The following is a 27,544-nucleotide window of genomic DNA, read 5'->3' on the forward strand; positions in this document are numbered from 1 at the left end:
CATGTGACTGTTTACATCTGAGGGGAACAGAATAGAGGCGTGAGTGTGTGAGCAGCGCAGTAGAGCACACACACACACACACACACACATGCACACACACACACACACACACACACACACTCATAACCAGAACATGTAGAGTCTCCGAGCACCACACTCACACACTCCCGCAGACGCAGCAGCAGAATGGATCAGAGATTAGGACACAGTCTGTACGCTGACAGCCCACCCAGCAGACCCAGAGATGTGCTGGTTAAATCAGGTAAGAAAAGCCATTGCACCACAACACAAACCTCGCATTCACTGCTATTAGACTAAATGTGGCAAATGGTGAAAACGTTTGAGTCAGAGCTTTCAGAGTGACCGTGTGCTATGTGTGTCCATTTGTCCAGTGTTAAGAGGCTGTACCAGGACTTCATGTACCGTTTCAGCCACAGTCAGTGAAAGCAGACTCTTCAGTTTGACTATGCGTTATGCTGGGATTGCAGAAGTTATTCAGAGAAGTGTTTTCAAACAAACATCTCAATGAAATTCCCTCTGGACTCAAATAGGAAAGGATCTCATGAACAAGGATAGTATAGTCTATGCACTCCTAGACATTAGGGTTCCTCAATGGCTCTTGAGTTGTATGTACAGCCAGAAATGTTTAAAGGGCTCATATCATGGAAAACCAAACTTTTCTCACTTTTTTGGAACTAAAGAGTTTGATGACTAAGTTTTGAAACATACTGTTCACTTTCCAGGAAATACAGTCCATATATGGATGTGAAGATTCAAAAGCAAAATAAAATATATTTGCCTATTCAGCCTACAGCAGTTCAGCTCTGCCCATTCACATTAAGGCAATAAGAAGAGTTAAACTTTTTAAATATTGCAAAATACAGAGTAGCCAATCAGAATAGAGCTCATTTACATTAATCCGTTTTAAAAGCACAGAAACAAAAACAACTTGTTTACATCTAAGGGATAAAGACAGGAAAAATGGCCTTGTAAACACATTATGACTGTTTTGGTATAAACACTAGACAAATTTAGGATGTGGGGTCTCTAACTGGGATGGAATTTTTAAATAATGTCAGTAATCTTTAACCCCTTGTCCAGAATCCACTGACAGGTCCAATTTTTTATTGAACACTTCTATAATTAAAGGAAAATCTCATTGAAAAATCAAACACAATTTTCCGCCTTATCTCAGATGACGTTTCTCAGCCAAGAAATGTTTGGCGTCCAAATTTTGTTTCTTTAGTTCAGAACTGGAGCTACAAGGCTAACATTCCTAACAAACACTAGAAATCATTAGTCACCCAAATTTTTCCTGTAACTACATCCCCAAAAATTTGACTGCCTGTCACATACATGCATATATTGATGCTAGATTATGTCAGCATTTTCTGTTCTAAATAACTTTACTATACACATTAAAACAAAACCTCATATCTCCAAAATAGTGACTTTACAGGAAAAGGCAAAACATACTTTTTTAATGTAGGTCAATGGAAACGTATTATACGTATTATAACGGTATTTTTCCAAGTAATTTTGTGCCATTTCTTTTTGCCTAATTATCAATAATTTACGCTCAATGAATGGAGCAACATGCATTTTCAAATTAAGTCATATATATGATATATGTATATATAGACAAAATATGGACATCAAACAGTCACAGTTCATTGACTACATCTGAGGTCAATGGACTACTATGTAAATTTAATATTTTGCCAAAACATTCCATTAAGAATATGTCAAGCAGTGTAGTTACTGAATGATAAGCCTTCAGAGGTAATAAGCCTAGGAGCTTAAGGAGTTAAACTGTAGAAAAGTTCTTCACACTTTGCTTCCAAAACTCATTCTTTACAGGACCATCCACTGAAAGGTTCCTCAGGGAACCAAAAGTGGTTCTTCTATGGCATTGCTCTAAAACCCATTATGGCCTGTAGAGAAATCGGAAATCTGTGCAGTTCAATAAGAGAGAAAGAGAAAGAGAAAGAGAGAGAGAGAGCATGTAAAAGAGATTGAGTAAAACCTGAAAGTGCATATGCAGGCTCTGCGTCTCAGATTACTTTTGTTCCTCTCCATTTTGGGCCACTGTGCCACTAAGCTCTTTAGAGATCACCTAAGAGTTAATCATTAAAGTCTTAGGTTTAAAAAAATGAAATCTTCAATGCATGGTTGACCATGCACTCCTGCTCAAACTGCCTTCTACCCACATAATTCAGGGTACATTGTACACCAGAGAATACGGGAGAGAGTTTTTACACTAAAGCTAAGACAAGATTTCATTAAAGTAAAAGTTTTAGCAGTAAAGACATGCAGCATTTTTCTAGACTCAAACACATTTGGAGCCTCCCTGTGCTTTATGTTGACAAAGGACCTTCTTTCCCAATTGTTGCTTTAATTTTCCACTAGTTCAGTGTTTACTTTTGCAGAAAAAAGCACAAGGTTCACGTACGTTGCTCTGGCTGGCCACGGGTGGCCTCTAATAAACCACCCTGTGCATATTTGCACAGCCATCTGAAGCAGTGCTGTCAGTACTAACACACCTTACAGCAACACGCCACTCAGACTGCCTTGTCCTGTCATTAAAAAAAGGGGCTTCATTAGACATGCATAAGCATTCAACAGTATTTAGAAAGAAATACTTTATTAACAGTTTATGTGAGCATTTGCTAGACAATATCACATCACATTAGCATAAGACCACTAAAACTAAAATGATAGACATTATATTTGTAACAGTGGTATGAAGCATCTTGGGCTTATAAAACAGAGGCCTACTTAAGAACGCAGGGCGCTGTGTATGGATAAGATTTCAATGTCCTCAAAGGTGATCATTTTCATGCATACTTTTCCATAATTCTTAACCTGAGGACATCTTTAAAAGAACTAATAAATGATGTTGGCAGGTAGACCAACAAACCATTGTCAAGTTGCAATAGTAGGTGAATGCAATGTTAAGAGTCTTGCCCAAGGACCCTTATTGGTTTAACATGGCATTGTTGCCTAGGTGGGGACTTGAACCTGGGACTTATGGAGGTCCTGCAGGCCACTAGGCTACTGCCTTATAAGTTTTTCATAGAAGCCCTTAGAAATGGAACAAATATCACTTTAGGTTAGAGGTCCTAATGTCAGACCAGAGTCATTCACTTCAAGAGGCACTTAAAGCTGCGCTTTACTTACAAAAACGCCAAATATTTTATTCTATTTATGTTTTGCTAAGCATGTTATGCGTGTCTATAGATGCCGTTGGCTTGGTTCTTGATCAGCTTTTCTAATGCTAATGCCTTGTCCAAGCTCCAGTCTCAGGCCTGTGGTTTGCCAAGGGTCAGCATTCAGTGTGGATTATGGGAAAATGGCCCCCCATCCCCTTTACACACCAACACGAACACACACACACACACAAATGCACAAACACACACACACTTTCCCCCACCCCATTTCCTCCCCCACATGGGAGAACAGCAATTCTGGACATCCCCAGAGAACCCTGATGTTGCCATGACAACAGCCAGAGCTCTGTTTGTATACAAATGGAGGAGGAAATAAAATAAACTGCTTCAGAAAAGAAGCTTTATAGGCCCGTGTGGCAGCGAATGAGACAGGAGTGATATAACACTGTACTAAATAATCACTTCTTACACACAGCACTGATGGCAGTAAATGACAGTAAAACACGTTTAATCAGACTCAGAGTCATAATTGGTTTATTGTCCCAGTAACTTATCAATTACAAGGAAGTAGTGGCAACCACTAAAGCTGGAGTCGTGCTAGCCTTCAGCAGTTTGTGTTGTCTTGTGAAATATCCTCCATGTTGGTGCATGAAAGCTACAGGGTGATTCACTCGAAAGAGGCCCTGAATATTCTGCTGTAACTCCTATTAGAAGGAAGCAATCAAATACCAAAAAAATACGCTACATACTTTGACATATGTGTAATCGATTGCATTACATGTGAAACTGGAAGTGATCTCTGTTTTCTGCCAGACACATGAAGGGGTACTGGGGTTATGCACCTGGAAGTTGCAAACGGTGGTTAAACGTCACGACGGCTGTCCGGCGCCTACCTCAACGCTCCGGCAGGGGCATCCTGGCTTGCTCGGAGCTCCATATACTGAGGAGCTCACTGCATTTTGTTTAGCTCAAATTGGTTCATCCTAGTAAGAGTTATTACTGAATATCTGGGGCCTCTTTCAAGTGAATCTCCCTGCACAAACAAAGCTTAAAGGAAAGTCACAGTATTTCACATGTGAATTTAGCTTAAACCACATGTTTACATATATACACATGAATAAAGAGTTTTTTTCACATGTGAACATGTCACGTGTAAGTATGTTTTGTCATGTGATAACACACTTTTAACATGAAATGTGCAAAAAATATGAAATGGCACATGAAAATAAATCTACTGTTAAACTTCAACACGGTTATATTGTATTATACCACCACCAGCTATACACATTGCCCATAACTGCAAAAGCCAGTAAACTTCCACAACTGACAAAGATTGCTGGTTTGTTTGGGGTATTTTGGTGAGGTGGTGAGTCTTACGGTGTCAACCCTGCTAGAAAAAACAGCACAGACCAGCATGCCTGCATATGTTGTGTTTTGAAAATGCAACATTCTCACAAAATTATAGATAGAACTGTTCACAGTGATTGGAACCAGGCATCCAAATGTACTTAACACCTCTTAAAGCTCCCTCCCAGAAAGATCCTCTTCTTTCGGCTGATCCCTTTAGGGATCATCTGCCTCCATCTTGCCCTATCCACTGCCTCCTCTACTTTTACACCAACCATCTCCATGTCCACCTTCACTACATCCATAAACCTTCTCTGAGGTCTACCTCTTCTCCTTCTACCCGGCAGCTCCATCTCCAACATTCTTTGACCAATATATCCACTATTCCTCCTCAACACATGTCCAAACCATCTCAACCTGGCCTCTCTGGCTTTATCTCCAAACTGCTCCACCTTCACTGTCCCTCTGATCTGCTCATTTCTAATCTTGTCCAGCCTTGTCACTCCCAACGAAAATCTCAGCATCTTCATCTCTGCCACCTCCAGCTCAGCCTCCTGTCTTTTAGACAGAGCCACAGTCTCCAAACCATACATCATAGCAGGACGCACTACTGTCTTGTAAACCTTCCCTTTCACTCTTGCTGCTATCCGTCTGTCACACATCACACTTCCTGATCCACTATCTCTCCCCCCATTGTCCTCCTCTCTCTCTCGTTTTCCTCATTCATTAGTTCTTCAAAGTGCTCCTTCCATCTACTCAACACTCTCTGTTCACTCACTAGTACATTTCCCTCTCTATCAGCCTAACCTGCTGTACATCCTTTCCAGCTCTATCTCTCTGTTTAGCCAAACGATACAAGTCCTTTACTCCTTCTTTACTGTCCAGCCTCTCATACAGCTCATCATAGGCCTGAGCCTTTGCCTTTGCCACCATTCTTTTTGCTATGCGACTAGCCTCACGGTACTCCTGCCTACTTCATTCATCTCTCTGGTTATCCCACTTTTTCTTAGCTGCCTTCTTCTTCTGAATACTCTCCTGGACTTCCTCATTCCACCACCAACTTTCCTTGTCTTCTTTCCTCTGACCAGACGAAACACCCAACACATTTTTGCCAGTTTCCCTCCCAGAAAGATATTGGTTACAAATATGTGGAGGTCAGGGCGCTACCTGTGGTTCAGAATCGCAAAGAATAGGAATTGAATTAAGCTATTCCCGGAAATAGACTCAGTCTGGCCAGGTCTTTCTCTACTGAACATGTTAAATGACTCACAAGGTCATCAGGGAAGCAGCTAAACACATTTTGGCCATAAAATGGGAGGATATTAACTTTCAGATCAGATGTAGAAAGCTCTCTGGCTCTGCCCTGCATGTCATAGATATCTAATCAATGCGAACATGGATCCTGCTGCAGAAGAACAGTCAATACACTGGAAGATCTAGTTACTTGGTTCTCTTCTTCTTTTTTTCCTCTCTCGCTCCTTCTTTTACCCCATCTCATAAACTCTTCTCACTCATACACACATACACAGTCAGCAGGTCACTCACCATGAGCGCTTATTGCAATGTATGAGCCTGTCAGCCCCACCTGAGAGAAACCACATTCCATTCATGCCACTCAACCTAATCACTGCCCATGTAATCTACATCAGAAAAAGTATATTTTGTATAATATAATGTATTCTCTTATACATTAAGCTCGTGCATCTATCACATAAATTATAACATGCCTAATAGGCTTCAACTGACTGATGACAGTATCATCACTCACTGATAGTTTCCATCTATCACGATTCTCAATCAAGTTGGAAAATGTAAATGTCTGAAAACAGTCAGCTACAGCTTTAAAAATGATAAAAACAATTACAAGTTCTCACATCAGTCCATGTCCTGAATCGGCCCTGATATGTTGTCTGGATTTAAAACATTCTGTAGCAGCGTGAGGCTGATCTTTCATTTCTTACCCAATGTCATGCTTGTTAAATTGATAAAGCCGTGCCGCAGCCTTCCATGGATGGCATGTCTTCCCTCATGAAAGATGAGTGCAGGCTTAACAGTGCAATATGTAAGATGGGGCAGTCATGGGCTGGAGGTTAGGGAACCAGCCCTGCAACCAGAAGGTTGCCAGTTCAATCCCCTTGGCTGACAGTCCATGACTGAGGTAGCCTTGAGTAAGGCACCTAACCCCCAATTGCTGCCTGTTTGCTGTGGATAGGGCTGCTCACTGGCCCCTAGTGTGTGTGTTCACTAGTCTGCATGTATGTGGGTGTTTCACTGCACAGATGGGCTAAATGCAGAGGTCTAATTTCACAGTGACAAATGGTTCTTAATTCTATTTAGTGTCTTCTAGCCATGAGGTTACAGATTGCAACCAACTGAATACCCCTTCCTCACCCCTCCCTTTCCAAGCATGTAGTAGAACCTACAGTGGCCATCAGGTAGATTGGTATGCTAAATTGACTATCCAACAGAAAATTGGCAACTTTGGCATCACACGGAAAATTTCAGAAAGGCCACACCAGTGTTTATCCTTGTTTTCTATCGTCATCTGTTCCAATTTCATTTTGATTCTTCATGTTTTCACTTATTTGATGATGATAAACATTCATGTTTGGTTTGTTCTTTCTGGGCCACTATAGAAATACGGCAGCACATAATGGCAGCCTTTGTTGGAAGAGGACCTGCTCCCTATGCTAGATATGAAGGGATTATCCTAATCTAACGAAAACAACAATTTATAGCTACAAGTGCTTATATACTAATAAAACCATGGTTTTATATTCTGTATTCCATTGCTGCTAATAGATCCATTTGATTTTTACAGACTGCATGCTCAGATGGTGTACTGGTGGTGCTGGAAAGCATTTTTTTACATGATCATATGAAAATTAATCAATCTGTGGGCTTCCGCTTGGGCTAGACATTAGAGTCGGTATTCACAAAACACCTCAGAAGCAAGAGTGCTGAGCTAGAATCAATAAGACCTGAAAAGGCTGTGCACAACTTCAACCACATTGACAAGCCTGTTTTGGGGATGCATTTTTGAAGAAACAATTTGGGCTTTTTGGGTGTCTATTGAGTTCTAGTGTCTGTTAGCAATGTTAGATTTATAGCTCCTGTTTTACAATGAAGAAGCCAAATTTGGACTCCAAACATTTCTTGGCTGATTGACTACATTTAAATGGAAAGGGGGTAAATTTGACTTTTTGCCAAATTATTCCTTTCATATCAACCCATCTGTCAGGCCCTAATAAATGTCCAGTAAATCTTATAAACACTTTTCTGAAACAAGAAATCATTCACCCATTTGCCCTGACCTTAACCAAACCTATGTGGCCCTAAGTGAACCAAAGTTCCTAAGCTTACAGTTAGAAAATAAGGAGGTGTGATCCAGCTACCTGTCAGTGATGTCGGCCACAGATGGCTACACTGATGTTACACTGCAATTGACACTGTTTTTACTTTGCTTCTACAAATGGATTAAAGTTGTTACATTCCAGAGATTATGGAATCTTATTTGACACTTTCAATGGATGCTTAACAGATATAGCTTAACAATATGAATGAAATTTCTATGTGCATATCTGTCCTTATATCCAAAATATATAATAAATGTGCAATGTACATCAATGTATATTTACATACTCTATATAGACAAAAGTATTGGGGCACACCTCCTAATTTTTGAGGTCAGGTGTTTCAGCCACATCCGTTACTAACAGGTGAATAAAATTAAACACGTAGCCTTGCAGTTTCAATAGACAAACACTGAGAGTAGAATGGGTCTTGTCCTAGGATGCCACATTTGACACAAGTCAGAAATTTTTGTCCTGCTGGATCAGCCCTGGTCCACTTTAAGTTCTATTATTATATATATATATCATGCAATCAGGCACAACATTAAGATATTATACTTGTTTCTACGCTCATTGTCCATGTTATCAGCTGCATTTACTAAATAGGTGCATTTTGTAGTTCTACAGTTACAGACTTTAGTCCATCTGATTCTCTACATACTTTGTGAGGTCCCTTTTACGCTGTTCTTCAGTGGTCAGGACTTCCATTGACCCTGACAGAGCATTTTTTCATTTATGTCTTTTTCTCAATGATTCAATGGCAGTAGCTAAGTGGATCCCATGACCTCTTGAGTTGTAGCCAAGGTCTCCAGCCAGGGGACAATCACCACTCACAATTCACAAATGCCACCTACTGGTCATGATCCTAAACAGCTAAACTTGGCTACATATAACTTATTACGAGTGGATCACTTAACATTACAACATTACTTTTTGTTTCTAAGACATATTTTCTCATCCATTTCCATCCTCCTCCTCCTCCTCTACTCTGCTCTGATTTGGAGGCACTGCTGATTTGGAGTCTATTGTGATGCTGGTTTTAATATTGAATAGTGGAGATGGTCTCTGGTTCCTCCTCAAACCCTGCCATTGTTCCGATCCGGCCTTGGAGAATATGACACCTGATCTTTTTCCACTGTCACTCTGTTAAGGATCGCTTCACCTTTAATCTTTCCATTCATAAAGGGGCGAAGGAGTCTGCAGTGTTCTGGGGCCTGTTGGGTTCCTTCACGAAAAGGGCAAGTACTGGGCTGTCTGTCAGAAGCATCAGGGAAAATTCCAGTGAACTTTCAGTTCAGCAGAGTCAAGTGCACCAGTAGGCCCATTCATATTTTAGTTGAGGACCTGGATTTAAATTTGTATTAAATTAAAATTTGCCTGCATTAAAGTGATTTGTCTGCACAAAACCAAATTTGCATAAAGTTCTCCTTACTTCAAATGTAGTTAATCAACCAAGACAAGTTTGTGGCCTAAGGTTTGCTTCTTATTTTGTGCTGGAGATATAAGGCTAATGTAACTGCAGCTTCATTCGAGTTTCTAAATGTAATGTTGATGATGGTAATATAGTGGGAAATCTGAACAAATAAGTTTTCTTTTGGGACTATTTTGCATCAGAACGCCTCGTATGCACCTCTCTGCTGTGAACGGATTGAAATAAATGGATTAAAATGTATTTTAGGTCATAGTTTTGGCAGTAAATACCTCTCAGTGGGATTAAATGCATCAGACGTCTGGTTCCTATCACCATAACTGTGAACATTTGCGACTCAAGTTTCTCAAGAAGAAAACATTTCACATCAAACCACTCTGAATGACTTTGTTTACGTCTCAACCATTTAATTATGCAGGTGGAATTCTTTAGTTCCAGTTAGTGCTTTCTTATAAGGCAGCAGCAGTCTGTAATGACAGTCAGGTAGCGTGTGGCTCGTTAGAGGTCTGATGTTTGGATGTACAAATTGCAGGTTCCAGCAGGCAGGAAATGGATCTCAGGAATTTCCTCCAGAAAGGAATATAAACAGTCCTAAGACGCTGACTGTTCACCTGCTACCTCTGTAGCAATCTTTCCTTCTGTTCCTGTCTTTCTTTCTCTCACATACACATTGTGCCAACTCACAGTCTGATTTCCTTCCTTTCTATCCCATCAGCTTCTGTCTGCAGTTCTAAACTTATGCTCTAGTGGCCACATTTTGCACCAATATACACAAAGGAGCTGACACACAATATGGACCATTGCACCCAAATATATCTCCAAAATGGTAACTTTACAGGAGAAGGAAAAAACATACTTTACTTTTAATGTACGTCAATGGAACCGAACGTTTTGTCCCAGTTATTTTGGCCCATTTCTTTTGGTTCATTCATCATGAAATTTATACACAATGTAAAGGCCAACAGGCACTTTCAAATGACGCCAAAAACTGAAAAATGACAATAATGGCGATACGATTTTGTTCTGACAGCAGCGCTATGGATTCATTTTAAAGTAAAGTTGAAGATTTCATAAGATTTCAAAAGTTGAAGATTTAGAGGAGCTTAAAAACATAATTGCAGTCCCCTGTTTACTTTTCAGTACCAGAAAAAAAAAGGTGCATTCCAGTCGCCCTAGTGGTCCATTTAAAAAAGGGACGGCGCATGGAATTCAGATATTTAAAGGGTGATTTCAAACCATGTGGAGTAAAAAGGTTTCATTGGAAGGGAACTGCGTAGGAAGTATTTATCACTTCACAGAAAGTTTCAGGAAAGTTTACTCATCAGTCCCTGCATGTCTCTTAAAAACATTTGTTGCTTCATGTTTGATCATGATGAACGTTACAAATGAAGGTATTTATCAGCCTGAGTTAGGGACCCTGTGGAAATCAATGCAGCTAAAGAGCTGTAGTCTGTAGGCAGAGCCTTACTTTAGTCACGCCCCTGCATTTTAGAGCAGGAACTGAGACTGCATCCCTGTCCCTCATGGCCACATGGTGAGCAGTTAGATCCCATTGTTTTGAAGTAAATGTGTCCCAAAGTCTCAAAATCAGTGTAATATTAAGAACTGTCTCTACTAAAAAGACAATTAAGTAAATCTTTTCTGTATATTTTTCATGAAAAATATTGAAAATTTTGTTTACTGATCAAAGCTGTGTTTGCTAGATATGATGATATATCCTTACTGGAAAGTCTTTTCACTCAGTGACTATCTTGGCAATGCCACTGGGCAGTTATTTCCAGACCAAACACATCTCTTGGAATGGGAAAAACTAAACTGAAGGTAGAATTACCATTCAAAACTGATCAAATCTGACAAACTGGCTTAAGTAAAGCACAAACAGCATGTTTTTCTTAGGTTGTTCTGGCTGCTGCACTTGTGCAGATTTCCACAACAAAGGGGGACTTTTCCCACTTGTGTCTTACCTGCAAGCCAACTTGGTCTTATTTTTTTTGAAGGCTGGGACTTTCCCTATAAACCCATTCATCCTTCTTCATAATGTCTCTAGTTATGCTCAAAATTCTGTAAAAACTGTCACTACATTTACTGAAGTTTCAGTGGTTTAATGATTGTGTTATTGTGATAAAATGGAATATTCAATCATTTAATAACATTATTAAGGCACAGGGTCACTCAAAGCAAAAGGATTTTAGTCTAAGGTCCAAGTTAGTGGGTTTTGATCTCTGTCCTCGAAACATTTTAGTAAAATGATCCATACACAAAACATAATGTTATTCTTTATTTAACTGCCTTGGTAACCAAGATGGGGTATTTATATCTCACCGGATGTGTTGTCTGTATCCTTACTGTGGTTGCAGATAATTAAATATGGCCTAATCTACTTAATGTCTATCTGGTGATCCTCTCCTCTTGAAAATGGTATTATGAACTGCATTCACTTAAAGCTCACGTCATAGCACACTGACACAAAGCTGACTGTATGAGTTGAAATGCAGTGCAGTTCATAACTTAAGGAATGCCTGTCTCAAGTTACACACATTCAGTTGGGAATTCTCAGAGCCTTAATAACTTCTGATTATTTCATCAATACAAAAATACACGTCTGTAATGTTGAGTTCATTTTTATTTGTTCTTTTTAAAGTTTTGTTACATAATTTTAACATGTTAATGTTTAAAACAAGTTTTAAAAGAAAAATATCTTTAACAAAGTATTTTTAAAAAAACTTCAAATGTCTGCATTTAACATTGACAAGCCAAAAGGTTTTCATGTGCTTCTCTGGTAGCTTGCCGTTAACATACTAGCAGAATCCTACAGGGCCACCTGCAGAAATTAGCATTAGCGTGGGGGTGTTTTTTCTTGTTTTTGACCATATTTAGATGTTTGCTGAATTAAATTGAAAGTGTAGCTCTAATTGACCTGTCCAGGGTGTATCTCCCACTCACCCCCCCGACCCAGAAGGATAAGCGGCTTAAACGTGTGTGTGTGTAACTCAGACTCACTACTGCATACATTATTGCATAATCTAATAAAGTCTCTCTTTCTCTCTTTCTCTCTCTCTCTCCAGCCTCGGCTTATGCTGATATCCAATGGGAACAGCCTCATCAGCCTGATGGGCCACACAGGGACCCGCTGCATTACCCACACAGGGACATTCTCCCTGTGGCCAGCTACGCCCCGCAGCCGGATTATATGGAAGGGGACGATGATCTCATCAAGCCTAAAAAGCTGATTAATCCAGTGAAAGCCTCTAAAAGCCACCAGGAGCTTCACCGAGAGCTGCTCATGAACCACAAACGGTATGAGGACAGGCATCGGGCTATGTTTGAAACCAATGTTTTTTTTCTGTAATTGACTCATATATAGGCCATTCCTCAAATAATCGATTAAACAAACCATCACACAGTCAGTGCTTTCCTCTCACCGTGCCCCATTTATGTACTGTCATCATTCAGATTCAGACTGCCCCCTACACTTCCTTTAGAGTACTGCAATCTGTCAGAATGACCATGTATCATATGAACATTATTGAGTCTTTTATAGTGCTTTCGTTTTTAGGCAAACAAAACATTAGTGACTAGTTGACTTTACAGATTATTTGTTGCAGCCTTATTAGACAAATGCACAAACAAAAGGGATATGATTTCTGTTTCCAAACTTGATGTTGCTCTTTAATAATTGACTAAGTACATAACATGTCTCATAATTCTATAATACCTCATGTTGAAAACATTTTTAATGCAAAAAAAATAATGATTTCATGCATTTAGTCCTCCAAAAGTACTACAAGCGTCAGCGGGTGTGACCATCCAACCATACATGAAGTTTAAGCAACCTAAAACGTATCATTTTGTTATACATACAAAATTCTGATTTAAACATTTGCCTGATTTTATGTTTAAAACCTTTAAAACCATAGCACAGCATTAAAATGTATTCAGCTGCTCGCCAACGTTTGCCTGCAATTTCTGATTTCCTCAAATGTCACAGGACGCAACCGACAAGAAAGGACTTTTATTCTGACGTGCTTTTCAGAAAGAATGAGCTGGGTATTGCATCAACAAGACGGTCTTAAGTGACCTTCATGGTCCAATGCCAAGATCAACAGCCCTTTCACAAATATTGAAAAAAGTCCATTTTAGTCATGGTTCACCTTGGTGAGCCAATGGTGTGACCCCAAGAAAAGCATGTTATAATAATGTAATACAGTTATGTTTATTTATTTTTTTAAATATGTATCACATTCAGTTCGAGGACAAATGTTTATATGAGTGTCCAAGTACAAATGCTAGTTTAATCTGTTTAATCTGTTTTAATATGTTTTCCATTGATGTGTGGATGCACCATCTGACATGAGTTTTAAGATTGCTTAAGCTGTTTATAAGCTATGAAATAATATCAACACACTGAATAGATTGATGCAGATAGAAACATGTGCATCATATGCCCCCCCCCCCCAAACGTATGCATTATTTGACCCCCACACATTATAGATAATGACAGATACACAGACATGTTTACTTGCATTCTCATTTTCCTTCTCTGTATCTTTACGCCAGCTCTTTACAGATTACATGCGTAATTCAAGCTGCACATAAACTGACCTAAAAGCTGAAATTTCTCTAATTCTACTGTATGTCACGCAACAGATCACTAAAGAAGTAAACATCCGGTGCGCTTACTTAGAAGCTCCAAAGTGCTTCAGTACATGCTGAGCATTATAGGCATTATAATTACGAGGGAAAGCCCCTTACTTAGTGATCTGAGAGTGAAGATACGACCCTCTGAGCTGATTCAGTTTGAGCAGCTGTTTCAGAATCCGAGCCGAGCTCAGTGGGGGGCACATGCTTCTCCCAGTACAGCTGCATATACAAAAGGAAGACCCCCACACACATATACAAACCCGCATACACAGGATATGGAGCTACAAATGTCAGTACAGCTTCACCGATTGAAATAACTGGACCACTCTGAGCAATTCGGACACAATAAGTTTCTCTAGAACAGAGTATTTCACACCGAACTGCTCTGATAGACGTTGTTTACACCTTAACCTTTTGACTACGCCGAAATATTGAAAAAATAGTGAAATTCTCCTGAAGTTTAAAGAACCACAAAGGTTCTATACTAGAGCTGGTCCGAGCAGCATTTTACTGGCTTCGAGTACATGTTGGTATTATCGAGAGTCCTCAAATACTCTCCTTAAAACCAATAATATTTACGTTAGCCATCATTTTAAGCATGTTCGTTACAGTATTATTTGCGATTGTCCTCAAATACTCTCCTTAAAATCTGTAATATTGACATTAGCCATCATTTTAAGCATGTTGATTACTGTGGTATTTGAGAAAGACTTTAAATATTTATCTTAATTTATCATTTTTAGTGTGCTCATTACTGTATTCTGCTAGAAAGCCCTCAAATACTCTCCTTAATATCAATAGTGTTTATGTTAATTTTTTCATTTTAAGTATGTTCATTACTGTAGTGTTCGAGAGATTTACCTTAAAATCAATAATATGTATGTTAATCATCATTTTAAATATGTATATTACTGTATGACTTGAGAAAATATTCACTTTAAAATCAATATTTATGTTAATCATTTTAAGTATGTATATTACTGTATTATTTGAGAAAGTCCTCAAATTCTCACCTTATAATCAATCATGTTTATGTTATTATCATTTTAAATATATTCCTGTATTAATTGAGGAAGTCCTCAAATACTCACCTTATAATCAATAATATTTATGATAATCATCATTTTAAGTATGTATATTACTGTAGTATTTGTGAAAGTCTTAAAATACCTACCTTAAAATCAATAATGTTTATCTTAATCATCATTTTAAGCATGCTCATTATTATAATATTTGCAAAAGTCCTCAAATACCATAAAATTAATCATTTTTTCCTTATTCATCATTTTAAGTACGGTCATTACTGTAGATCAAGATATATCCAGTAGACGGCAACAGCCTATTAATAGGCTGAAAACCCAGCTACTTGTGTGCTGTTACTGCTCTCTCATTCAAATACAGCTTTCATGAATCACATAGACGCTAAGCGTGAATTAGAATGATCACTGTATGTCTCAGCATCACAGCTGCAGTTTGATGTTTATTGATAGCTTTTATTTATTTTGTTGAGCTATTGTATTTGGAGAAATCATGCTTTTTTTAAACCTGGAAAGCAGCAATGAGAGCAACACTCAGGTCCTCAATGTCGAGGTCAGTTGAGCCACAGAGAGTAGAGGGATGAGGAGCTTTGGGAGCTGAACATGAGGAGGACCACTCTGGGAGCAGCTAGGCAGATACTGCTCTTGTGTTGTATCCAAAGGTCATTGCTGTAAAAATGCATTTAGGCTACAATATTTGTGGCTATAAAGAAAGACGAAGCTTTTGAATACTATATAGAGATGTATCAATACAATAAACGGCTGCTCTTGTGTTCAAATCCTTCAGGCTCTCTTCTGTACCCAAACTTTACATCCAAGCCAGAAGCATTTAAGAGCCTTTGTTTTTGAGACGTTTAACCTGTTTTACCACGTTGTAAAAAATGATAGTCGGTGTTAAAAACACTTTAAATCAGCTTCTGCCCTGTTACACTTTCCACAGTGCAGGCCAAAATCACTCAAAAACAAGTTTCTCTTGCAACACTGGCTGAAGATAGATAATTACAGCTAGATAGGTAGATGATAAGTGGATAATTATGCTCCTATTTATAAGTGGAATTACATTTTTTTGAATTCAGACAAAATCAAATGATAAAAATACCATGCAAGTCTGTTGCTGAAGTAAGTCCAGAAAGACTCTGCTTTGTTTCTCCTCTTGGTCTCTCCAAGAGTTCAGGAATACTTTTCTGAATAAGCACTCTGAATACAAGTCTCATAGTTGCCTGGTAACTGGCAGCTACAATGCCTCCCCTCCCAAAGCCTCTGATGGCAGTTAGCAGCTAAAGCGGAACGTTCAGAATACACTGTCCCCCCTGTGCGGGGACCAGGGCAACAAATGCTCCTCCAACTGGCCAACAGAGGCAGCTTTATCCCCTCTCTCCTGCCATTCTGCTCTGTCATAGCTACTTTAAGGAGGGTTTTAAAGGCCCCCAGTCAGCCAGACAAGAGCACTTGGAAGGACAGTGGCTCTGTTCAGCCTTTTCTCTCTTTCCCACTGTCCACTCCCTGGGCCGGTCCTGTGTTGTGCAAATTCGCTCGGGCCGGAGGCCCTTGTCCTAAACAGATCATGCGGCTCTGCAATGCTTAGGTAGCATTTCTATAACACAACAACTACCATGGACTACCCGATTAAAGGAGTCTCTTGAGTGCTATTTACGGTCCAGGCCAGCAAAGAGCAATTTGCAGGCTGGGGTTGAGTCAGCTCAATAAGGCTCTCCTCTTTACTTAAGTGTCAGTACTTGCTATAATTAATAAGGGGCATTAAAACAGTTGTGAATAGGAGCAAGAGATAGACATAGCTCAAGGCATCTAGCGCCATTTATTTTTTAATATGTAGTTCATTTATAGTCAATTCAAAGTCACACAATTTTCACCTTCAAATTTAGCAAAAAAGAAACCGAAAGTTTTCTTATTGAGAGTTGCACTGGAGCAATGAGGCAGGGTTGAAATAATAGAAGCTAATACTTCTATTCATGCTCAAATTACGCAAACCCTCTTGTCTCTGTGTGTGTCAAGTTATTACATTATCTCAAATAGACTTATTATGTACAAGGCTGTATATGATATTTTTGCAGATATTGCTAAAAGGTAGTCCTAGGCAAAATTCATGCAGTGTAGGATGTATTGTTATGTAATGTATTGTTCATTTCCTCCACAAGGGGGCGCTATCAGCACACAAGTAGCACATTTTGTTCATCATAAGAGACAAATCTCATGCATGAAACCACACCAGCAGGATTTTGCATGTAGTTGCTGTCACAGGTTTCAAAACAGGGTTATTAACTAAAGGTAAGGGTCGATGTTGTTTGTGCGAGTTAACCGGTTCATTCTAAAAAGGGAAATATGTTTAAGATGCAAAGGCAGAGGAGACAGAAGGAGCTGCCTCAGCCTGTACTGGATACAATCACAGGGCATGCAAAGGGAAAACAGACTGTCTAAGTCCAAAACCAGTAAACAGGACAAGGTAGAAAAGGAGATCACGAATCCCAAAAGTACAGGCAGAGTTCAAAAACCAGAAGGCAAGAATGGGTACAACAGAGCATGGCTCAGAAACCTGCAACATACAAGATAATGACTGAAAGTCACAACAGAGTTTTTAAAGCCAAGGGCTGATGAGGACCAGGTGAGCGAAGGTGGGGGCAGTAATCATGAGTCCAGTGAGGTTGAACGTTGGAGAGAGGAGGTGGGCGGAGCCAGAATATGTTACAGCCTCTAAATCCAAAGGTATTTGTGGTCTGACTAGTTACTTTCAACAGGTAACAGGTTAAAACTGGATTTACATATGAAACTTTAGCTTCAAACTGAAATGAGGCCTTTTGTTTACAGACATTCAGATTCATTTTCTAGTGTTCAAATTACCTGTTGGAAATACATCTACCACAAACACTAGAACTAAGCCATAGTTTGCACAACCATGCTGAGGAGGTGGTTTACTCAGTGGGCAAATGTGGATATTGCACACACAATATAGTTAGAATAGCTCATGATAATTAACTACAAGAGAACTAGCACCAAGAGAACTAGCACTTCTATGGACAATAAAATAGACAAAATTCAAATCAAACATTTGATGACAGCTTTGAACTTGGCTCAGCCAATCAGATTTCCGAACCAGACCCATCCAGTTTGTAATTGATATTTACATCGCTGACTAATGACTGTCCATTACTGATCAAAGGAAATGGCCAAATTTTTATGCCTACACTTTAAAAAAATAGAGGTTGAATGGACATAATTCAGTTCCACTCAAATGAAATACGTACAATAATTTAAACTAAGTCAATTAAGTATTTACACAAAGTCATTATGTCGATTTGAATGCAATACATTCATATCGCTGCTGTCGGAAGAAAAACTTGTATCGCCATTTTTGTTATTTTTCAGTTATTGACATAATTTCAAAGGACCTGTTGCCCTTTACATTGTTTGTAAATTTCACGATGAACGGAGCAAAAGAAATGGCCCAAAATGACTTGGAAAGATGTCTGGTTCCTTTGACTTGCATTAAAACTACAGTGTCTCCTGGAAAGTTCTAATTCTGGAGATACAAGGTTTTCTTCCGAAGGCAGCGATATGGAGCCAGTATACACATTTGAATTAAGCAAGTTTAAGTCAACCTTTTTAATGCACAGCTACATTAGCCTCATAATTTAAGTACAAGACTAAAGAACAACCCCACTCAGCTTGATTCCCCCCCCCAAGTTATTCCTTTAATATTGGCACTAGGATGTGTGTTAATGGGAATATAAAGAGACGGAGGCAGCTCAGGAGTGGCACTGTTTAATAAAGGGTTTTATTACAGTGAGTGGGAGAGGTACTGTGTGTGTTTGTGTGATGTGCCAGGAGCTGTATAAAAGTGAGCTGGCGCAGTGCCAAAGTTGTCATTAGGCAGGTATCTGTTTGGACACTGTAGTTGTTTTGGCCCTGAAAGGCCTCAGAGAGGACAGTCCATCCACAGAGGGCACTCCGCAGGGACAGAAAGAGATTGACAGCAGAGAGAAAGAGGGAGATAACAGCAACAGTTTATAGTCCGAGGCCTGAGTGGCAGAAGAACTGGGTCACTGGCTGAATGGCGTCTATCTCTCTTCTCTAACCCTCTCTAGATAAGCGTTTATACACCCCGGAGACACACTGGGTCTTTAGTGTACACAGGAAACAGAAGACAAAAATAAAAAAAAAACAACACTGACAACAACTATGCAGAAAAGAGGGCAATGCTGTCAATCACACTGTCCGTACAGTAGTGTGCAAAAGTCAGAGACCACTGGACATGAAGTAAAAGCTAAAAAATCAGTAATATGTATTCAGCTGAAAATGACAGCCTCTGTAATATTACAGCATCTGCAGGGATATTTTTCCACACGCCCAAAGTTCAGTTTTTCTCAGAACTTGGTTGCATTTTCTGCTTCTCAGTAAACACATTCAATGATGTTGAGGTATGGACTCTGATATGGTCAGTCCAGGGTTCTTAGACAAAAAGCAGCTTCTTTGTCTGATTTGCATGTTCAGCTTGTTTTTTTCTGTTTACTTTTCGCAGTAAAGGCTTCTTGACAGCTACACATCCTTTCAGACTCATAGTGTCGGGTTGTCTTCTCACAGCGGAAGGATGGACTGAAACACCTGTGGATGTATTCAGATCTGAAACAAGAGCGGAGTGTGATTTTCTCCTCTCTCTTAAAGATGAAAGCTTTAAGGTCTGTTTACCTGAAGGGGCAGTTTTGATGGTCTACCAGGTCTTGCAGGTGGTTGTCCGGACACCAACTTTCTCTAAATCTTTTCATTTTTTTTCAACTCCAGCTTTTGCACTTTTCACTTTCCTATGCAACTGGATCTGATCTCCTCAGAACCATCCTCTGAAAAAATTAATAACTGGCTGCTTTGACTGGAAGTTAAATGAATAAGTAGTGGTCTCTGACTTTTGCACCATGCTGTACTGGCATTATTTGCTTTATAAAGGACAACAGGCATTTTCAAATGATATAAAAACTAGAACAACAAAAATGGATATGCAAGGTTTTGCTCCCACAGCAGCTATATATCCTCCTATATATCAGTTTAGCCCCGCCCATTTCTACTGAAGTTATAAGGAGTGTTTCAGCCCAGACTGCTTTTTGAATGTGGCACAATACAGGGCAGCCAATCAGAAAAGAGCTCTATTACATATACCAGTCTTAAAGGCACAGTGGAAAAAACTGTGAAAGTGAAGGAGACAGAAAAGGGAGCAACGGACATAAACGGGGTAGTGATGTTTCTTGTTTAACGGGTTTATTCTTGCTCTGGACCTTGAATGAAAACAGATGCGGTGTGTGGATTACAGAAGGAAGTGGTCGATAGACAGTGCCGTGTGTGTGTTTTGCACGCAAGTCCTACAAATAGCCAGTGCTGCGGTAGCCCCCCCCATTACATGGGAGACAATGGGCACAACCTAATCCGGGTTAAAATATAACATGGATTTTTATATGTAGTTAAACAAATTTAAGTAGGACATGCTATTTTGTCATCTTCTCTTATTCCCATAGCAACCACATCTGTGAGTTTTGACAGCAGTCTGACAGATATTTCTCTAAATTCAGTGTGAAGGCAGTTTTTTGTGCACTAAAGTACCGAATTGCTGAGTTGTGTGTATAAGTCTCAGAAGTCACACTGATATAGCTTCATTTGCCTTCTTAACGGTCTTAATATAATGTCATTTTGAAGTTTCTCAATAACTCACAGTGAGAGCTGGCCAGGCACACGGCAGCCTAAATCTTCCAAAGTAAATATATATATTGAAAACAGTTTATTTTTGAAGTGTTTTTATGCACACATTTTATTTGCAACATCCATCATGTAAATCCAATTTATTTCTATTTTATCCTGTTGATATTTACAGCTCTGGCTGTGATTTGTGGTCACAAATACATATTTCTGTGCCTTACGCTGCCTCTTTTCACTATTCCTATTCATTTTAATGCATATATTTATATACATTTAGATTATAAAGCTAATCAGGTTTAAACAACATGGAATTGTAATCATGTTTGAAAAACACAATGTTACAGTGAGCCCCTCAGTGTACAATGTGCCCCTCACCTATAGGGTAAGTTGTAACATTTGCACTCAGCTAAACTGCTTGCAAAGTTCATTGTGTGATTTGTAGCAAAGACATGCAGACACTTTCATTGATCTGAGGAAAGAAAAGCTTTTTTTATGCTAATAGTGCCCCCTTGTGGAAAATCTTCAGTCTGCTAAACAGTGTGTGAGTGAGGAAATGAGTTAAAAGCCAGGGGCCGTCTCTCAGACATGCTCTTTTGTCATCTTCTCTTATTCCCATAGCAACCACATCTGTGAGTTGTGACAGCAGTCTGTCAGATATTTCTCTAAATTTACTGTGAAGGCGATTTTTTGTGCATTAAAGTACCGAATTGCTGAGTTGTGTGTATAAGTCTCAGAATTCACACTGATATAGCGTCATTTCCCTTCTTGGTGGTCTTGGGAATGAGTTAAAAGCCAGGGGCCGTCTATCTGAAATCTGTTTAGTCACCATGGCAACTTTACTTAGGACAATAGCTATTATAGAATAACAGTTCCCAATATGATAATATATATTGAAATATTAAAAAATGGTTTTATGTAGCACCAAAAAATAGATACTGTAACATAACAATAGAATTACCCGTATTAGTGCTTTATAGAACCATTTTCAGAAAAGGTTCTATGTAGAACCATGTACAACACATTCTCCAGAAGAACATTTTCACCAAGAATCTTTTAAGCATGCAAATAGTTCTTTGAGTGTTCATGGTTCTATATAGATCCATAGTCTTTACTAAAGAACCTATGTAGAACCATCTTTTCTAAGACTGTACCAAAAGATTTGATAACGTTTCGGTAGTGTTTGTGATGATGATGAATGATTGTTTTGTTGGTGACAAAATGGAATGTTTAGTTATTTATTTTAATAAATTCAAGAAAATGAAGGTTCAAGGCACTCAAAGCAAAAGGACATTAGCCCAAAGTCCAAGTCACGAGTTAGAAACTGACAAGTTTTCATCTCTGACTTTGAACAGTTCAGTAGAATGATCTTTATACTATGAGCTCTGGAAGGGATGGGAGTTCAGGGAGGGTGTATGGGAGCGGATGTGTTTCCAGCTCACCTCATTAATCGCTGCTTTGTTTGTTTGTTTGTTTCTGCTGCCATGTCTCCCCGGTTTTGATGGACACCACATAAATTAGAAGGGATGCTAATTATAATGTGGCACACACAAACACACTCGCACACGCACACACCACACAGCTTTCCCACTTCTCCGCACTTGTGATGCCACCTCCCCATGGAGGAAACAGACTCACACCTAATTTAATTAGCAGTCAGCGAGGGAGGGTTGTGTAGGTGCAAGCATGTTTCCGGATGTTGTCTAATCCCATGGAGGTCTGGTCTTGAAGATCCTATTGACGTATTCAGACATCAGAGTCGGCAAAGAAATCATGCAGGTGGGTTTTGGTGTGTTTGGATGTGACTACTCCAGTCTGATGTAATGACGAACACACCCACCAAATCAACCTCAGTGGATTTGAGTCCCAGCATTCAAAACCGATGCACTCTCTGTTAAACTCATGTTGAATTATCAGTATTTTTTAACAAATAACTAAATTCCCCAGATAACTGTGTTTCTAAGTAACTGAAATACAGCAGTCATGGTGCCACACTGATGCCACAAGGATTTGCTAATGCCTCCATTGCTCAAAGCATGACTAGAGTGCCATCTACTGGTTACAAGGTTTACAAGGTTTTCTTCCCACAACAGCGATATATAAGTACTATATATCACCCACATATGATTCATTACTCTACATTGTTAAATAAATATGATACAAATATATGCCAATATATGTTAATATATGACTGAAATACATGTTTGAAAATGGCCAACTTCATATAAGTTGGGCATAAGGGAAATATGTCATACGTAAAATCCATATATCACCATGTGTCAGACACCATTCCATTCTGCAGTGAGAGTAAACAAGCATTGAGAAACTTTTCTATACTTCCAAATATACACATACGAAGTCTTTTGACTGCCTTTGCCAATGTGAACCAAAAGTTGTTTTCATTAACATGAGATGTTTTTTTTCCTTAAAAAAAGTACCACACATTAATAATATATTAGTTCTTGCAAAGCAGTTGTTACAATAACAGCTTTGAGACATCAATAGCAACAAGTAGCTTTTTGCATCATTGTGGTTCAGTGTCGTCCCCTTGGTCTTCAGTTCTCCAAGTTTACAAGGGTACCTCTGTTTTAAAATCCTCATAAATTTCAACATTTTTGGACTCGGGAGGTTGGCTAGGCCAGGCAAGCACCTTCACTTTCTTTTAGAAACCAGTCTTTTAGTCTTATTTTGGCTGCATGAGGTTGTTGTCTTGAAAAAACATCCATCTTCTTCTCTTTCTTAGTTGTTGGGATTCATTTTTCCTCTAATATCTGCCAGTAATTCACTCTATTCTTGTTTCTCCATAGCTTCATTGACTGCTGGCTCCTCTCTTACCTTCCTTAACATTAGTCTGTGAGAAATCTTGCATGGAAATGATTATTTTAGGTTCTATTAACCTTCTTATTGCAAATTACTGGACTAGCTGGACTCACAGGGATGTTTAAGGTCTTCATATGGCTCTGTATCTCCTTCCATTAAAGTTCTGTTTAATAATATTGTCCCTGAGAACTTTAGGAAGCTCCTTCTTGTTCACCATGATTACTACTTGTTACTACTTCCATTGCTAATTATGCCATGCAACATATTGTCTTAATACCACCGTCTTCCATTCTAGTCCATTCCACTGTATGCCTTTCAATTGCATTCTAGTCCTTCTCATGCACAGAGAATATTCCACACAGTCTTGCTTCAGCATAACTCTACTCTCTCCCTGATAGGGGTGTGGAGAATAAGCCAGAGCTCCAGCGCGTGTTGGAGCAGAGGAAAAGGGAGCAGATGATCAAACAGAGGAAGCTGGAGGAGGAGGCCAGGCGGAAGATCTCCCCATTGGAGCAGGAGCTCCTCAAGAGGCACAAAAAACTAGAGGAGGTCCTGTCTGTTCACTATACCTCTTATAAAGATATTGAGGTTATAATGTGTGGGCAATATGAACACAAGGGCTACCAGTAGAAAGCAGCTTGTATACAAGAATCCATTATACAAGTGATCTATAATAAATGTTTCACGTGTTTTACAGCTGGAGCGGGAGCAGGAACGGCAGGAGGAATGCTCCCGCAGCACTCCAGAGTTCATCAAGGTCAAAGAGAACCTGAGAAGGACATCATTCACAAGCTCTGGGGAGAAGGAGGTGTAGAGTGGAAGATGCTCATAGATATGAGCTAATAACATAGAGATCGACCGCAGCCATCTACAAAGCTTCTCTCTAGCTCTCTCTGTCTCACTCAAACCTGGCTCCACTGGACTAAACACTCACACTCACCCCTGAAAAGATTCAAAATATTCAGAAACAAGGACACAGGAATGTGACTCATCAAGAAAGCAAGAGAGGCTTTCCTTTTCTCCAGAGATGAACTTTCAGAAGACATTGTGAGTGTGAATGGCGGACGGTGTCAGATGGAGTGACCAGGGTTCCAGAGAGCCACTGGTTTGACAGAGAGGTGCAAAGGCAGAAGTGTCTTTTATTAACCTCTAATATCTTTATGTACAGGCAGTCTGAAAACTCTATCAGTATTAATGCAAATCATTGGTCTCACAACTGGCAAGTATACAGCAAGTCCCATAAACATGAAAACACATTAACACCTATGTAAGGTAACACAATACCAACTATGTAAAAACAATCGGCACAGGTCACTTTTGCATCCAATCAGACCCACTAATATGAATGAAACTGGTGTACTGTGCAAAGGCCAGAGACCACCCTTCAGTCAAAATGACCATTAAGTACAAGTTACTCATTTTGCAGAATCAACAACTAAATATAAGGTCAAGTTTTTTAGCATTTAATGTGTGCACTTTTTCCCATTATTACAGAGTCCACTGGTTTTGGGAGACTTGCTTTCAGTTTCTGCAGGGATATTTTGCTACACCTCCAAAGTCTTAGAAGTTGGTGGCCCTTGTTGCTTTTCACAATCCAAGTAATCCCAAACCCATTCAATGAGGTCTGGACTTTGGGGTGGCCAGTCTATTGTTCTGAGAACACCAACAACTTATTTGTTTGATTCTTCCTTTATCCATTTCTCAGTAAGGGCTTCTTGGCAGCTACATATCCTTTCAGACCCATGCTGTTGAGTTGTCTTCTGAAAGTGGAAGGATGAACAGAAAATGTAGATGTTTCCAGATCTGAAGCAAGAGTGGAGCTTGATTTTCTCCTCTCTTTCAACCATTAAAGTGCATTTTATCTGAGGTGGACAGTTTTTGATGGTCTACCAGGTCTAGCATGGTTGTTTGGTTGCAAGTCAAGTTTTGAAAACTGCCCATTCATTTAACTTATTTTGGTCACACTTTATTTTGATGGTCCACTGTAGATGATTTATAGATAATCAGGCTGTCTTTAAGCAACATTCAACTAAATATCTATTACATTCAACTGAACTTGAAGTTGAGTGTGATAGATTCTATTAAATCTAACCTCAAACCTAAACTCAACTTCAGTGCCTGGCTACACATTATTAACTTGTGGGAATGAGATCCTAATACGTGGCTATAACTTAGTAAGGTGTGGGAATGAGATAATTCAGTCGTGGCCATAACGTAGTAAGACGTGAATAAGATCATGCTTTACAAAGTCTCGCTCCCACGCCTTACTAAATTGTGGCCACAAATTAGTTATCCTGTTTCCATGCCTTACTAAGTTGTAGCCATGCAATATTTTAGATTTATACAGGATGTCATCAGCAGGGCTCCGTAATCATCTGTGAATCATCTGTAAATAAAGCGTGACCATCTATATTAACTTAATCCAACTTCTTATGCTGACTTTATATCAAGTCTCCTCAATCCTATCGCCTCGGAAAATGATAACTGGTACTCAATGGCTGTTTTCAAAGGAAATAAACATTATCTGACTTTTGCACATTACTGTACATATCTGTCTACTAAGAACTGACAAGTGCTGAGAAAATCGGACTTTTGCTGTGCTAATTAATTGGCAATAGTCTTGCCATTGTAAAGTAATACAACCATCTTCATAAAAATACATAACTATCAGCACAAGCCACTTTTTCTTTTAAAACTGTTTATTTCACCATTATATAAGAAGAATGAAAGCGCATGTATCATGTATGTGCAAAACTTGTCCACTATAAGTTGACATGGGCTGAGATAAACCTAATCGTTACTGTGATACCACAATGAATCAGTGAGGGTCTTGCTATTGCACAATGCTTATCACTTTACAGCAGGAAAAACAGAAGAATGTATTTTTTGTAGAGACAGGGTGGAGCTGTTTTGTTCATCTCTGCTCTTTCCAGTGCCTTTGTGAGAGCAAGCAGCCCTGACTGTTACTGCATTTCAATCAATATTACGCAAGGTGTGTTCTTTATCATCCTAGATGGCTGAAAACTGTAACGCATAGCTGCATATGGAGCGCTTGCGAGCATGTGTGTGTGTGTGTGTTTATGTGTGTGCGTGTGTGTGTGTGTGTGTACGTGTGAGAGGAGAGTGAGAAAGATGTATTTTCCAGCCGTTAATTACAATCGTTAATTACTCAATCACTGGTAGAAGCTCACACTGATCAAACTGACTTCTTCTTCATTTGTTTCTGATACCTTGTCAATATTTTAGTAGCGCTTATCAGAATTGTTTGATTGACACATTATGGGTTTTAAAGCACAAATACAGTTGTGTGCAAGAGTTTCTATGCCCCCGGCCAGGTCACGCTCCTGTTGATTTGTGAGCATAAGTTTCTCCACAGAGAACCAAATATGGCATTTTCTACAAACATTTTACATAAAACAGAATGTGCTGAAATTTTTGCACAGGCCATATTTTATGTTTATTATTTTTTCGATGTGTTCAATCCATCAAATAAACAGTAATTGTGTATTAAATTATGCAGAAGTATGTCCTCTGCATAGACTGTGTGCTTATTTTCATAACACATAATATAACCGGGGTGCCTAAACCTTTGCATACGATTGTATAATTGGTTTTTGCCTCTAATGATCTCGAAAGCCATTTAAAATAACAATCAATATGACAAATCTGACATGTGTTCGTATTGGCATTCTGATTTCATGTCGTTATCGTTTTTGTTTTTTTGTTTTCATAACATTTCAGTAGCTTTAAATCAACAAGGGAAGGCACATATACTTTGCTGTAAAAGGACAAAAGAAGTGTTATAACTTTATATAAAAATAAACTTGGACTAATATTGTAACGCAATGTTGTATTTTTTGTAATATGGTTACAATATAGTATTAATCTTGCATTAACCACTGCTATGGATTGCTAATGGAACAGCAGATTAAATGGGAGTTCTGTTGATTTTTTAAAAATGTCCCTATAATTTAATAACTGAAATGTAAATAAGGTCATTTAGAGTGGTTTGATGTGACACAGTTCGTTGTAGAAGAACTTAACCAACAAAAATGT

General features: G+C 39.0%; 1 protein-coding gene across 1 annotated transcript; it reads left to right on the forward strand.

Annotated features, from left to right (window-relative positions):
- si:ch211-236d3.4 (protein FAM107B) lies at positions 1 to 27,329 on the forward strand. The gene is made up of 4 exons (XM_017712196.2): positions 1 to 262; positions 12,365 to 12,596; positions 23,887 to 24,037; positions 24,186 to 27,329. Exons 1-4 carry the CDS (start codon positions 187 to 189, stop codon positions 24,300 to 24,302), a joined length of 576 nt encoding a protein of 191 aa, XP_017567685.1. The 5' UTR covers positions 1 to 186; the 3' UTR covers positions 24,303 to 27,329.
- Positions 27,330 to 27,544: the final 215 nt, after the last annotated feature.

The sequence above is a fragment of the Pygocentrus nattereri genome, chromosome 21, assembly GCF_015220715.1.
Source record: "Pygocentrus nattereri isolate fPygNat1 chromosome 21, fPygNat1.pri, whole genome shotgun sequence".
In the NCBI taxonomy this organism is placed as follows: domain Eukaryota; kingdom Metazoa; phylum Chordata; class Actinopteri; order Characiformes; family Serrasalmidae; genus Pygocentrus; species Pygocentrus nattereri.